The sequence below is a fragment of the Monodelphis domestica genome, chromosome 1 (genome assembly GCF_027887165.1).
Source record: "Monodelphis domestica isolate mMonDom1 chromosome 1, mMonDom1.pri, whole genome shotgun sequence".
NCBI lineage: Eukaryota > Metazoa > Chordata > Mammalia > Didelphimorphia > Didelphidae > Monodelphis > Monodelphis domestica.
Genome location: NC_077227.1, coordinates 187,809,826 through 187,824,664, shown reverse-complemented (window position 1 = coordinate 187,824,664; position 14,839 = coordinate 187,809,826). Strand labels below are relative to the sequence as shown.

Here is a 14,839-nt window from a genome sequence, read left to right as displayed (position 1 = left end):
CCCTTGGGATTACCTCAGCCAAGTGGTCTTTGGTAGCTCTCAGACAAGTTGGTCTCTGTACTCCAGGGAAAAGCAGGTCTCCTCCAAGGCAGACGTCCCACCCAGGAACATCCAAATCTTTCCCCAAGATCAGGATTCCCAAGGGGAATGCCAGAGCAAAGATCCTCTTTCTAGCTCAGTGGAAAGCCAGAATCAGGAGTGACAGTTAAAGCCAGTCAAATCCCAAGATCTTCTCCAACTGTTACCTGAAAATAATTTCAGGTTTATAATCTTTTGTGTGCAAGCTTAAGGGTTTGGAGCATTGTGAATAGAATCTGAAATGTTTGAAATGTATAATTGTTTGAAACATATGATTGTATTTTATAGTGGACTACATCAAGCAGATTATTTTCTGCATTATGCAAATAATGTAAAGTGGGAAATTAAGCATTTATTCCAATAAGAATAGATATCTACTCATAGGGACAAGGAGAATTTGGGGACTTGCATTTCCCAGATAGCTGAGGCTTTCACATTGGATTTTTTAAAGTAATGTTCCATTTTTTCAAATTGATGAGTTTTGTTTGGACACATCAGTTACATCTCTATACCCTTCTTCCCCACTGTCACTCCCCCTGAACCTAGTAGTTTTTTTATTAAGAAAAAAATCAACTAGATCAGTTGCAATTGACAATGCAGGGAGCCTTTCACTGTATCAGTTTTACCACTTTTATCAGGAAAGGAGTATGCTTTTAACTCAATCATCCGAAAACAACCCTGGATTTTCTATTTTAATCTGAATTCTCCCATCTTCCGGGTGTTATTTTCATTTGCATTGTTACAGTCATTGGGTGTGTTGTCCCTTGTTGTCCTTTCTTTGATCTCATCAAAAACAAAAGTTTCCCATATTTCTCAGAATTCTTCATATTCTCCATTCTTTACAGTGTGAGAATATTCTATTACATTCATATGCCTCAATGTTTTATCCTTTCTCCAATGAGAGTAGATTTATAGTCCCAAAGGATCAGGTCGTATTTGTTGGAAGTTTGGAGATACTACTGAGATCTGGCTTTTTTTTTTTTTCCATTTAGGATGGGAAGGTGATAGTGTGGGACTCCTTCACAACTAATAAGGTAAGGCATTTTTCCAAAGTCTTCATGATTATGAAATAGCATCCATTAAGAAGCGTATAGTCCCTGTACACAGTGGGTACCAAATAAGTGTATGTTGAACCTACTGATAGGTATACAGTCACAAATATAAAACTGTTGTCCCCTTTCTGCTAGGAAAAGGATCATGAGAATTTTCATGAGTGACTCTCCAGCTAGTATGGAAAATTGAGAAGGCAGCATCATAGAAAGGGAATTGGAAATGGAACCGTAGCTCAAGAAAGGCTTAGATTCCAGTCTTGTTTAAAGATATTTTATTTAATAATTAATTAATCAATAAAGAGATTTAATTTATTTAACCATAAACCTCACATGCAAATCACAACATCTCATAAAGAGCCTACTCACGATCACGGGGCTCTTCCTTCTCCTTGAAATCATAAGAATGCCAATGAAATATATGAATCGTCCATTAGTTATCCCAGGCTTTTTTATGTGACCCAACTATTTTATTCATGCATTTATTTGATGACATCCTTTGTGCCAATTCTCCTTCATAAATTCTGTGATTGTAACATGTAAAATATAGATTCCAACATACAATAGTTGGAACTACAGCATTCAGATTGCACACTTTCGGTATTTTCCATTGACTGAATACTTTTTTAAAATGACTCTGCTTATGTATTGGAGGATTTTTTTAAATCTGTAATTCCCCTTGTAGGAAGAGTTGAATTTTCGGATTGGAAAGAGAGAAGTATCTGATTTATTTAGTGTGTATGAATGTCTGGTTCCAGAAAGTTCATGATCAGGGAATCCCTGCCTGTATCCTGCAGTCTCCCGTGTCTTGGGCAGCACAATGAAGCCAACATTGGGAAATGGTTATTGAATGTTGTGCTCTGGTGCATGGCATTTGCCACTTGCTGGCAAAAAAAAAGCAGAAGCCATAAACCTTACAGCCAAGTATATCGGTTTTAGGATTGACACTAGCCCTCCCAAATCCAGTCCCTTGGCTTCTTTTGACCTATTAGACAAGAGGAACGTTTTGGGGAAAAAAAGAAATTTATTTTCTTGCAGATATATTTTTCCATGAGAAATCTATCTCTGACATGATATTTGCTTCCAGTTAAACTTACAAATAACTTTGTCCAAAAAACATCTTTCTGCATTTATGTATGTTTCAGGAACATGCAGTTACTATGCCCTGTACCTGGGTGATGGCGTGCGCCTATGCCCCATCAGGATGTGCCATTGCTTGTGGGTAAGTAGAATGCTTCAACCTTTCAGTCAGATTCATTTCCTTGTCTTTTGGCAAGAAATGCCCCATTCATGTCGCTTAGAAAAGATTTGCCAGTAAGAGTTTTCTTAAGCCCTTACTTTTTGTTATAGAATTGATACAAAATATCAGTTCCAAGGCAGAAAAGCAGTAAAGGCTAGGTAATCGGGATTAAGTGACTTGTCCAGGGTCACACAGCTAGGTTTGAATCCAGGACTTCTTATCTCCAGACCTGGCTCCCTATCCACTGGGCCACCTGGCTGCTCCTCCAATAATTTTTTTAAGGAGTAAAACCTGAACTTCCTCTTCTATATATTTTTATACTATGCATATGAATTCATTGGTGTAGGGAATTTACAGTGAGGAAACTCCCTATATCAGTTCAGGTCAACACTTTTTCTGAAATTTACTGTCTTAGGTCCCCAGAGGATTAAAAGATTAAGTGATTTACTCCAGGTCACTCAGCCAATATGAGCAGGAAGCAGGATTTGAACCTAGGTCTTTATGACTCCAAGGCCAGCTTTTTATGGCCCATGCTTTGCTGCCTCTATATCCATAATACCTAGTTAGCATTTATATAGCATTTCAAGGTTTGCAAAGCACTTTACAGTATTATTTACAAATTTTTCAAATATTATTTCATTTTATCTTCACAACAACTCTGGAAACTGTTGATGAGGCTGAGGCTGAGGAAGGTTTAATGACTTACTCAGGGTCATATAGCTAGTAAATGTCTGAGGCAGATTTCAAACTCAAGTCTTTCTAACTTAGGTCCAGCTTTATATCCACTGAACCATATACCTGCCTAGGAAAATAGTCTATGTTTTTATTAAAGACTATGAGTTTAAAACATGTGCTGTCCCCTCCTTTCCCCAAAAAAAGAAAGTGAAAAAGTCTATGCCCAGAAACTCCCTAACCTCCTTCTCTTAGTTCCTTTTTCCTGCAGTCCCTCTCTCAGCCACATAAATATAGCTAAAATAGTCAAACTCCTGGAGCAGCTGGGTAGCTCAGTGGATTGAGAGCCAGGCCTGGAAACAGGAGGTGCTGGGTTCAAATTTGGCATCAGACACTTCTTAGCTGTATGACCCTGGGCCAGTCCCTTAATCCCTGTTGCCTAACCCCTTACTGTTCTTCTGCCTTGGAACTGATACACAGTATTGATTCTAAGACAGAAGATAAAAGTTTTCATAGGAAAAAAAATATCCAGACTCCTGAAGTACTTCAGAGGCAGATGCTAATCAAATGGGTTTTTTTTTAATAAACTGGAGAAATTTGAGCAGTGGGTGGTTGAATAATCTGCTCAAATAAAAGGGGGTGGAGAACAATCAAACATATAAATATGCTGCTGTGGGAGGCAGATCGTGCCACACATTTTTTCTGTCCAGGATAATAGTGGCAGGGGAACAGCCAGGTAGCTCAGTGGATAAAGAGTCAGACCTAGAGATAGGAGGTCCTGGGTTCAAAACTGGCCTCAAGACACTTTCTGGCTGTGTGACCCTGGGCAAGTCACTTAACCCCTATTACCTTAGTATTGTAAACCTTAAAATTTCTTAGACTTATAAATGTTGGAAATTTCACCATTGGGAAATTTCATACTTGAAAAAATTTTTTTCAAGTATGAAATTTATCTATTCTAAGACAAAAGGTAGGAATTTTTTAAAAATACTATATGGGAACAAAAAAGTATTTGTCTTGTCCTTGGCAAAAGATAAAACATTCAGAAAGTGTAAGCCACCCACAAAGAAGGTAAGCACAACATGGTTGGTAATTCCCTTCTCAAAGGGACCGAGAAAGACAATAGTGTTCTTTCTTTTTGTAATTTATTTCTTCACTTTTACTTAATGTTCATTTGGATAAAAATAAGCTTAAGAGATTCATACTTTACTCTTTGTAGCAATTTGTGGTTGTTGGACAAAACCTGTGATTTTGTCAGTTTAGGGAGTTCAGTTTAGGGATGTGCGAATACCCTTTGCCCAAGATCACAGCTGCTACTCTGACTTTAAGTCAGATGTGGGACTTGAACCGAGGACTTCTTGAATCTCCTGGCTGGTCCTCTATCCACTACACTAGTCATATAGAGCTCTTCAGTGAAAGTTATTTGTTTGGGGCTCAATTCAGACTGCCTAGCATTTGCTTTATCTCAAAGCTGACCCTCCTACAGAGACTTTCCAAGCCAGCCTTGATATCCTGGATTTTCTTGTAAGAGCTCAAGTGCAGGTTGTTATGTGAAGTGATTCCTGGGGCTTACCCAGGACTCCTGGCATGTTTCTTATACTCTGGGGTGAATGTCTGTGTCTGAGCCTAATCCTTGCTTCTGGTCCATTTGATCCCTGCCACTTTCCTTATCTTGACTCAGTTGTAACAAGAAGACAAGCTAACAGTCTGTACTCCATAAATGGAAAGAGGTAAGCATCAGATTCGGTCCTTTCCTGGAGTATCAGTGGAGTCCTTCTGCACAATCAGCTGTTGCTGATCAACATAGCACATTCCAGGGTGACTCAGGCCTCTCCCAGTAAAACAGCCACTTTTCCCAGGGATGAAGAGGTAGAAAGAAGGAAGTCAGGGCAGGAAATTGGAGCTGGGGAGAACAAGAACAGGAGCTGGCGTTATGGCAGGGAGAAAGGGGAAGGAAGCCCTAAGCTCATTAGGTGACCCACCTTGGCTATCAGAACTAACATTCAGAAGGAGAGGAGTTTCTACTTGGTGGTAAAAAAAAAAAGCAATCCAAGGGTACTGATGAAGCCCCCTACTGCCCCTGCACAGAGAAATGGAATCAGTAGTAGAGGCTGGTCATTCAGAAAGGGGATATGTAAATGTGGTTCTGGTCAGTTCTAAAGTCAAGAGAAAAGGGCTCCTGTTCCATGCAACTAAAATTGCTGCTCTGTTTCTATAAGAAGATAACCTGTTAACCTGAGTAGTGGAGGAAGAAAGGAAATGAGCATTTATTATGCAATTACTATGTGCTAATACATTTGACCTCCAAAACAACCCTTGAAGGAAGACAAAGGTTATTATCCCCATTTTACAGTTGAGGCAAACAGAGGTGAAGTGCCTTGCCCATGGTCACACATCTAGTTTGTATCCAAGACCTGACTTGAACTCAGCTTTTCCTGAGTCAATGCTCTATCTTCTAGACCACCAAGAACTACCAGGAGGATTTTTAGAACAAAAAATAATGTCTAAGGACTTGGTGGCTTGGGAATTACCCAGCTTTGTCTATATAGTCTAACCTTTAAGTGTACATTAAGATGTTCAGAATGGAGGCAGCTAGGTGGCTGAGTGTATAGAGAACCAGACTTGGAGACAGGAGATCCTGGGTTCAAATAGGACCTCAAAATCTCCCTGGACTAGTCATTTAACCCCAATTGCTACGTTTACTTCTCTTCTCTTTTTTTTTTTAAACCCTTACCTTCAGTCTTGGAGTCAATACTGTGTATTGGCTCCAAGGCAGAAGAGTGGTAAGGGCTAGGCAATGGGGGTCAAGTGACTTGCCCAGGGTCACACAGCTGGGAAGTGGCTGAAGCCAGATTTGAACCTAGGACCTCCCGTCTCTAGGACTGGTTCTCAATCCACTGAGCTACCCAGCTGCCCCCATCGTTTACCTCTCTTCTTGCATTGGAACCGATACTTATTATTGATTCTAAGACAGAAAGTAAGGGCTTGGGAAAACAAAAATAAAAAGATGTTTAGAATCATTACAATATCTTTTTCATAAAATCACAGTGCAGTAAAGGACTAAGTGTTCTCTCGGTTCAGGAGAGATGGTTATCTACAACATTCTGAGAGCTTTCAGGGAAAGGACATTCAAAGCCTATGTCGAGAGTTTATTTCATTTTTTAATTTAGTATCTAACAACCCTCCCAAATGGGAAAGTTATCTTTTATAATTTATAATCTTTAACCTAAATATTTCTTCCTACAAATTGAGAAGTCTTCTTTTGGCTTTAGTTTCAGGAAAGTACAGTCTCAGAGTGGGTGGAAACTCAAGAGCTCTCTTTTCTATCACATATCTGAGCTGAAATCCCCTCTACAACAACCTTGATTATTTTTTTTCTGTTTCAGAATAGAATGAAAACACCTGGTTGCTAGGATTTTATAAGAATCTCTAGATAAAGTTAAATAGTAGCCCAAGGTTAAAGTAAGTTAGAAATTATTAAACTCATGCAGTCACTTGACTATGTCTTTCCCTTAAAATACCTCTGCTAACTAAGTAGCTTCAAAACTTCAATCTTTATTTATGAATCTGGTTTTCTGATGCTTACATGGTCTATGTATGTCACCAAACCCATTCACAGGCAGTGTAAGCCACAGGCAGAAAATATAAAATTGCCCTGTGCTTATTGTTGATTATGAAAAAGCATTTGAGGCAACCAAGCAAAACACTGCCTTAAAGGCTCTTTTACAACAAGGTATCTCCTATCCATGCATCAAAATCTTCCAAGATATAGCAACAGAAATAAGCCTGTTAAATGACCATCTAATTTTAAATACAAATTAAAGCATCAAATGGAGAGTATGCTCTGCAAAAAAATATTGACCACTGTGATTCAATAGATGCCAGCACAAAGCCCAATTGAAAGACTATTTTAATTTGGACAATGAAGGCCTCCAATGCCCCTGTTTTCATCAAAATCCATAAAACTGCACTACCTTCTAAAAGAGATCTATAACCATTCAAAAGATCTCCATATAATCATCCACACAGGAAATACCAAGTGGATGAAGATTAGCTCTTGCCTAGATGATGAGTTGCCTTTGAATAGACAAATTATACAAATTTTCCATTAGTGTGTATATATACATATATAAAAAATATATATGGAACAAACAATATAGATGGACCATAAATTGGACTTAGAAACAGAAAGAGAAGTCAGTTGGGTTACCTTCAAGAAATTGCAAAGTTCCTTTAATGACTCCCAAGTTTCCCATGGAAAGAAAGAGATCATCTTTTTAATATCAACATTCTAGTAGCATTGCCATTTGGCAACAAGAAATGAAATATAATAATCATCAAAATATTAAAAATGAATATCACAGGGGACAGAGGAGAGGCACATGTTATATGTGAGTACAACAATGAGGAAACTCAAAGAATAGGAATAAAAGATGTCATCAAGGAAACATGGTAGACAAAGATGAGTTGGACACATGCTCAGGGCAAGGGAGTGAGCCATTAGTGCCTTCCCACATTAGGAGAAAGCAAGGACTGCCTCCAGCAGGTTGGGTGGACCCTTGCCAATTTAAGTGGAAAATTTAAGGATGGATATGGATAAAGATCACATGGGTAAGAAGACATGGACAGCTTGTGTTCTGCTTCTTTGGAAGGAACTTCCAAGTTGTTTAGATCACCAATCTATGAGTTTCCAAATGACCCTTTCCAATTTCCACATTCTTCTCCCAAACTGTGGTATCCCTCGTTGAGCCTTCCAATAAAGAGGAATTAAGGCAACAATTCCAGAATGTTATAAAGCCATATTTGTTGCAGCATAGTATCCTAGAAATATCTTCACTAAGGAGGGTCCAGGTTCTGGATCTGACTCAGCCACCTGAGCCAGCTCTTAAGTCTCTCTGAACCTTAACTCCCACATCTGCCCCACCTTCCTACTGCATCAAGTTATTATGAATGAGAATTAAATAAAACAAGATAGAAGAAAAGAACTATATAAGAATGAGATGAACTTCTTTAGTTCTCTTTTTATTAAAATCTATGACATTGTTAGTGGGGGGATGCATTCTCTCACTTTGAATGCAGGTAAAATCCATCCCAGGGATCTAGATGGCACAGTGGATAGGAGTCATAAAGACTTGAGTTCAAATCCAGCCTCAGACACCATGACCCTGGGCAAGTCCCTATTTGCCTCAGTTTCCTCATCTATAAAAACGAGCTGGGGAAGGAAGTGGCAAGTCACTCCCATTTTCCCTGCCAAGAAAACCCTAAATTGAGGTCACAAAGAGTCAAACTCAACTGAACAACAATATAATTAATACATTGTCACATATATACACTATCATTAGTAACTGTTTACTCTGGGTAAATGTAAACTTCCTGAACATATTTTCAGATTTTTTAATTTAAAAAAAGAACCTCTAGGCAGAGTATTATAATGTCACATGTTTTTCCAGTGTAACATTTACAACAGCCAGAATATTCTAGGTCAGAGGTTCTTAACCATTTTTGCGTCATAGGTCCCTTTATGAGTCTGGTGATTCTGGACCCTTCCCCAGAACAATGTTTTTAGATGCCTAAAACAAAATGCTTATAATTACAAGGAAAAAATTATATTAAAATAAAATTATCAAAGTATTTTTAAAACAAGTTCACAGATTCCCTGCCTCCTGAAACAACCCGCTGAACTGCTCTCCTTTCCTTTCCCTACTCCAACTAGTTTGAAAGAAGAAACTCTGATTTCTTCTGCTTCATTTTTGGCCTATATGGAGGGAAGAGGGCTGTGTGTGTGTGTGTGTGTGTGTGTGTGTGTGTGTGTGTGTAAGGAGTAGGGGCTTTGTCCAAAACAAAGTCTAGTTCCCAAGTTGGAGGACTCCAGAGTTCCAGAGTAGACTGATTGGTCACAGATTTTTTTAAGGGACTACAGAGTCCTTTTATCATTATGATGACAGGATGGTGGTGGTGATGATGTATCCTGTGGTCATTTGATAATTCAGCAAACTTCAAAATGCTTTATAATCTTAAATACAAAAGAATCATATTAAATACTAAACTAGCATCAACTTATAAGTCTTTTATAATTTTTATTTATTATTTTTCCATGGTTACATGATTCATGTTGTCCTCCTTCCCCCCTCCTGGAGATGACAAGCAATTCTACTGGGTTATACATGTATTATCACTCAAAACCCATTTCCATTATACTTTTTTTAAAGAGCAGAAAATACATGATTCTCCAAGCATCTACAATATGAAGTTGACAATGTGTGTTTCAGAAACAAATAAACAAAAAGGATTTCAAAGACTCATATGAATTTCCCCACCTTCCCCAATGCTTCTCCCCTATGTAGTATCAACATGTGGAATTTCTTTGTTTTCCATATTAGTGGCTTGGACAATAAGTGTTCTGTGTATCCACTGACTTTTGACAAAAATGAAAACATGGCTGCCAAAAAGAAGTCTGTCGCAATGCATACCAACTACCTTTCAGCCTGCAGCTTCACCAACTCGGATATGCAGGTAAACAAATCCCCAAAATTGCCATTGCTTAACTTTATAAGCACACCCATGGAGTGGACGGACCGGAGGAGATACAGAGAAGGAGAATACTTGGGTAGTCCTTACTGAATGGGATTCTTTTCATTTTTGGTTGAACTGGATGATTGCTCCAGTCCCTTCTAGCTCTCAAATTTGGTGGTTCTAGGTATTCTGGCAAAGTTTTCTCCTAAAGCAGAAATTCTTAGTACCTGAAATCTGGAAACTTGTTTTTATATTTAAATTTTCATGACTATTTCATATAATTGGTATTCTTTGTAATTCTGTGCATCTTGTTTTTTGCATTTAAGACATGATTCTGAAGAGCAGTTCCTAGGCTTCACCACAATACAAAAACCTCCATTCTAAAGGAATTTCTGTTCTTCTTCGTAAATTGTCTTAATTTCCTCAATAATCAGTGAATTCACAGATTCTTGAGGATCAGCTTTCTGCTTGTACATATTGACATATTGCTACCCTTCCATGCCCAACATAGTTTTTAGGAGTTTCTGTAACCCATTTCCAGAGGACTCATGGTGAAACAAGCTCTAAATTTAGTAAACTTCTTAGAATAGTCAATAAGCCATTTAGGAAGGTCTCCCTTTGGAAATTTATCTTTGGGGCACCTGGAGTGCTGAGTCCGGAGCCCAGGGGTTATATAAATTTCCAAAAAGGGTGACCTTCCAAAATGGCTTTTATGTAAATCATCAATTTCCCACATACTGGGGAGCAGAAATGGGAACTATTGCAATGAATTTAACCAGCATGGTAAAACTGGAAAGAGTTACTAAATTTAGAGTCAAATGAAGTTACTTAAACTTTTACATCTTGGTTTCTATATAAAGGGCATTCCAAAGTCACAGTACAGTTGTAAGCTTCAGTAGCTTAAAACTCTTTTAAGAACACCCCATATATTGAGTTTAAATATGTCAATTAAAAGGATCAGGACCTGGATTGGGAGTGGTTCTGATAACAGGAATCGTAAAACCTGAGCAAAAGAATTCTCCTTTGAAAATGTAGGGATAATTGAAGACTTCCTGTGTTCATCTGTCTGTTACTATAGCTAGAGTGATATGCTCACATTTTACATACATATACATATATGTTTTGTGCTGTGAACATAGCAAGCTTCTCTATATGTGCTAAATATTGCTAGGTATTGAATAAGATGAAAAACTTAAATGCCACAACATTTAATCAATGGGAAGACATCAAATTCTCATGGACTCAGTTTCCTCATCTGTAAAATAAGGACATTTATCTATATTGCCCCCAAGGTCCCTGACAGAGATGCATCTATCAACCTAAATTAGACTTTAAAAAATAAAGCATAGAACCAAATCGTCATACCAAAACTGAAACTAGATCTCAACTTTGGCAATTTAATTAAGTCTTTTTATTTCTTTCATCAATCCTAAGTCATTTTACCAGAAGTTTACAAATCTCCAGGAGCAAGTCTAGACTAGAGTGAGTCATCTGGAATTGAATCCAGACCTTGTGTTTTTGGAGTAGCTCTTGGACTCTGGAGCCAACTGAGGATTTGAAAATATGGTCATGGATTTAGAAAACTTCTAGTCCTGTTTCCTCAAACTGCCAAACGTAATGAGCTATTGCATGATGCCCGGCGGGTCTTGGTTGGCTCTTACTGGCTCCAGAGTAACTGCTAACAGGAGTTTCTCTTCTCTCTGACCTTTTCAGGTTGCATTTAGTGCATTCATGTGCCTAGTGCTCTGGCATGGGCAGAAAAGGAAAGGGAAGGGGAATAGTGTCTCTCCCCTTTACAAAAGGGAAGAATGAGATCCCTTATTTAACATTCTAGCGCTGTGTGTATGTGTGTGTGAGATATACTACATGTGGAATAGTAAACTCCCAGACATTCAGTCCCACCTCCTTCTCCATCCTCCAGGAGCAACTTAACCTTCTTCTCAGCCACCTGGGGTAAAAGCAGTCAAACTTCTGCCTCAGCTGCTGTCAGGATGTTGGCACAGCAGTAACAGACAAAGGCAGTGTCCTTAAAAAAATTTAATAACAACTTTCCACATGTTTTCTAAAGTTTCATATCTATATGGTCTCCCTCCCTGCTGTCTTCCCCCTTTCTGGAGCTGACAAGCAATTCATTCTGGATTATACATGTATTATCATGCAAAACATGTTTCATAGTATTCATTTTTGTAAGTGAATAATATTATAAAACCAAAACCCCAAAACATATACCTAAACAAACATGTGATAAATCATATATTTTCGTGTGCATTTCTACTCTAACAGTTCTTTCTCTGGAGATGGAGGGGCATTCTTTGTCATAAGTCTCTTGGAATTGTCCTGGGTCATTATACTGCTGTTAGTAGCAAAGTCTATCACATTTGATCATTCCACAATATTGCAGTTACTGTGTACAATGTTTTCCTGGTTCTGCTTATTTCACTCTGCATCAGTTCATGGAGGTCTTTCCAGTTCTTTCTGAAACCATCCTTTTCATCATTCCTTACAGCACAGTAGTATTCCATCACCATCATATCCCACAATTTTATCAGTCATTCTTTAATTGATGGACATCCCCTAAATCTCCAATTCTTTGCCACCACGAGAAGAACAGTTATAAATATTTTTGTACAAACAGGTCCTCCCCCCCTTTTTTTTAATCTCACAAAGGCAGTATCCTTAATAGGAATAATGGACTTGGGTGTATAGGCAGCCCCTGTACAGATTGGGAGCCCAGAAAAGGAGCCAATGAGTTCTGGTTCAAGTTCAGGAACCAGAAGGATCTAGTCACCTCCAGGGTGGTCTGATGCAACAAATGATCTGAAATGAATCAGGTTTTTGGAAACTTCAGAGCAGGATTTTAGGATTCTTGATTTAAGAGCTGAAAAGCATGTGAGGGGTCATTTAGTACAATGCCCTCTTTATACAGATAAAGAAACTGAGGCCCAAAGAGTTAATGTGACTTAATGTCCCATAAGTAGGGTCAGAGATGGGACTTGAAACCAAGTGCCCTAACTCCAAATCCCCTTTTCCCCACTCTGGAACATACTATTTTTTAAAAAGAGAATTAGCTTTTCTTGTTAGTACCTCAAACATTTTATTTGTTTTTTCACTAATAATAATTTGACATTAGTCATAACAACAGTATTTTTGTCCTTGTCTTGTTGGACAGATCCTGACTGCAAGTGGGGATGGGACCTGTGCTCTCTGGGATGTGGAGAGTGGGCAGCTTCTACAGAGTTTTCATGGACATGGAGCTGATGTTCTCTGCCTGGATCTGGCCCCTTCAGAAACAGGAAACACCTTTGTATCTGGGGTGAGGCCATTAAAATAAACATGTATGTCTGTCACTGTGAAATGTGAACATGTAAGAAGGGTGGTGGAAACAGTTTTCCTAAGGGGAAAAGTCCCTGGGTCTTAGCTATCTGGATATAGGACTCTTCACCCGAGTTAGATAAGAGAAAAACTCAAAGATTCTGGGGAAAAGGTGAGGCAAGTAGGCTGAGAGCAAAGTTAATAGATCCTGCTTGTGTTGTTATAGTATTTTGTTAACAAACACTGTAATCCACTGAATGAAAAAAATGCCTAATACGAGGGCAGCTAAGCAGCACAGTGGACAGAAAGCCAGGCACGGATCTGGGAAGACGGGTTCAAATCTGGTCTCAAAAATTTCGTAACTCTGTGACCTAGGCAAGTCTCTTAACCCCAATTGCCCAGCCCTTACCAGTCTTCTGCCTTGGAACCAATACTCTATATTGAAGGTAAGGGTTTAAAAAAAAAAAAAGAAGCTATGATATGAGTGTGGGTTCCCGATTTCTACCCCAGCCCCTTCTTTCTTAGATGTTGAGATTACACAGATTTTCTGGAAAGCTTCCAATGGTATGTCCTGTGAATCAAGGCAAAAATCTTAATGGTCTATTTTTATTTCTTAAATAAAAAGCTAGTTGCAGCCGAGGGACTGTCAGTCACTAAAAGACCAACATCCCCTTTCTGAGAAGCAAAAAAAACAAAGAATTCATGACTGACATGTGGTATGATCAACCCATATGATCAAGACTGGCAAAAGCACCAAGAAGTTGGAGGGTTCACCGAGGGTCAGAGTATGATAAGACACACAGTGGGTATAGTTGTAGGAGAGGAACTTGGGGAGACAATGTGGTATAGTACAAGAAAGGGGAAATTTGGAGATGAAAGAAATTCTAGGCTCAGACACTGTCCCTTTGAAGAGAATATCTGTGGCCCTTCAGTTCCTCAGCTACAAAATGAAGCTGTCAAAAAAAAGATAGAAGAAAAATGGAATAATTTATTTACTACATTTGTGGAAGGAGTTACTTTTTCTGTTATGCAAATAAAAACTATTATTAGGGATAAGTTATGTTTGTATTCATCTCCTATAAAAGAAAAAAACAGTTTGTGGAAATATTAAGGCAAGTATGACAAGGTAAAAAACTTGGCATCTAAAATTTAAACAAATTAAAAATTTATAAAGTCCTGATTCTGATGCCTCTAGAGCAGTGGTTTTCAACCTTTCTAATGCTGTCATGTTGCAGTGACCCCAAACCAAAAAATTATATTGGTGGCTACTTCAAAACTGTAATTTTGCTACAGTTATGATTCGGAATATAAATACCTGATATACATTATGTATTCTCATTGCTACAAATCAAACATGATTTAAACATAGTGATTAATCACAACAACAATATTTAATTCTATGTTGAGAAATATTAATCCAGCAGGAGGCAGCCTGAGCACTGGGGTGGGAAGTAAGTCCTGCCTGGGGAGGGGGTCCACAGACACTGTCTTCTTTTTCCTGTCCTCTCCCTCCAGCTCGAGCTGAGGCTTCACTTTGCTGGGGTTACTCAGCTCATTATCCGCTCCAGGAGTTTTATCCGCTCCAGGACTTGTTCTTAACCCCTCCGTAGCCAGCGCCAGGGTGCTCTCTCTGGGTCTCTGTTTGAGTCTGGTCTCCAGGCAACAGGGTAAATCCATCGCCCCTCATAGGGGGAGGGCTGCTGATAGGTAACTAATATTAGTACAATGTATGGGCAGCAGGGTCCCCATTCTTTCCAAGATCTTGCAGTAAAGTAGCGCGATTTTGCAGCAGCTAAAGTCATCGTAAATATGTATTTTCCGATGACTTTAGGCGACCCCTGTGTTTTGGTCGTTCGACCCCCGCTGGGGTCACGACCCACAGGTTGAGAACCGCTGCTCTAGAGCTCTTTTAATTTGAAAAATCCATCTTCATATTGTGGAAACTTTTAAAATGACATTAAAATAAAGACAAAGG

At 38.8% G+C, this 14,839-nt stretch overlaps 1 protein-coding gene across 1 annotated transcript in view; it reads left to right on the top strand.

The window, feature by feature from the left end:
• Positions 1-14,839, top strand: part of GNB5 (G protein subunit beta 5) — a 56,801-nt gene that overhangs the window by 25,210 nt on the left and 16,752 nt on the right. The window contains exons 3-6 of the mRNA XM_007479968.3: positions 1,071-1,112; positions 2,273-2,349; positions 9,420-9,552; positions 12,722-12,865. Coding sequence (XP_007480030.2) covers positions 1,071-1,112; positions 2,273-2,349; positions 9,420-9,552; positions 12,722-12,865 — 396 coding nt within the window. The remainder of the gene's footprint in view (positions 1-1,070; positions 1,113-2,272; positions 2,350-9,419; positions 9,553-12,721; positions 12,866-14,839) is intronic.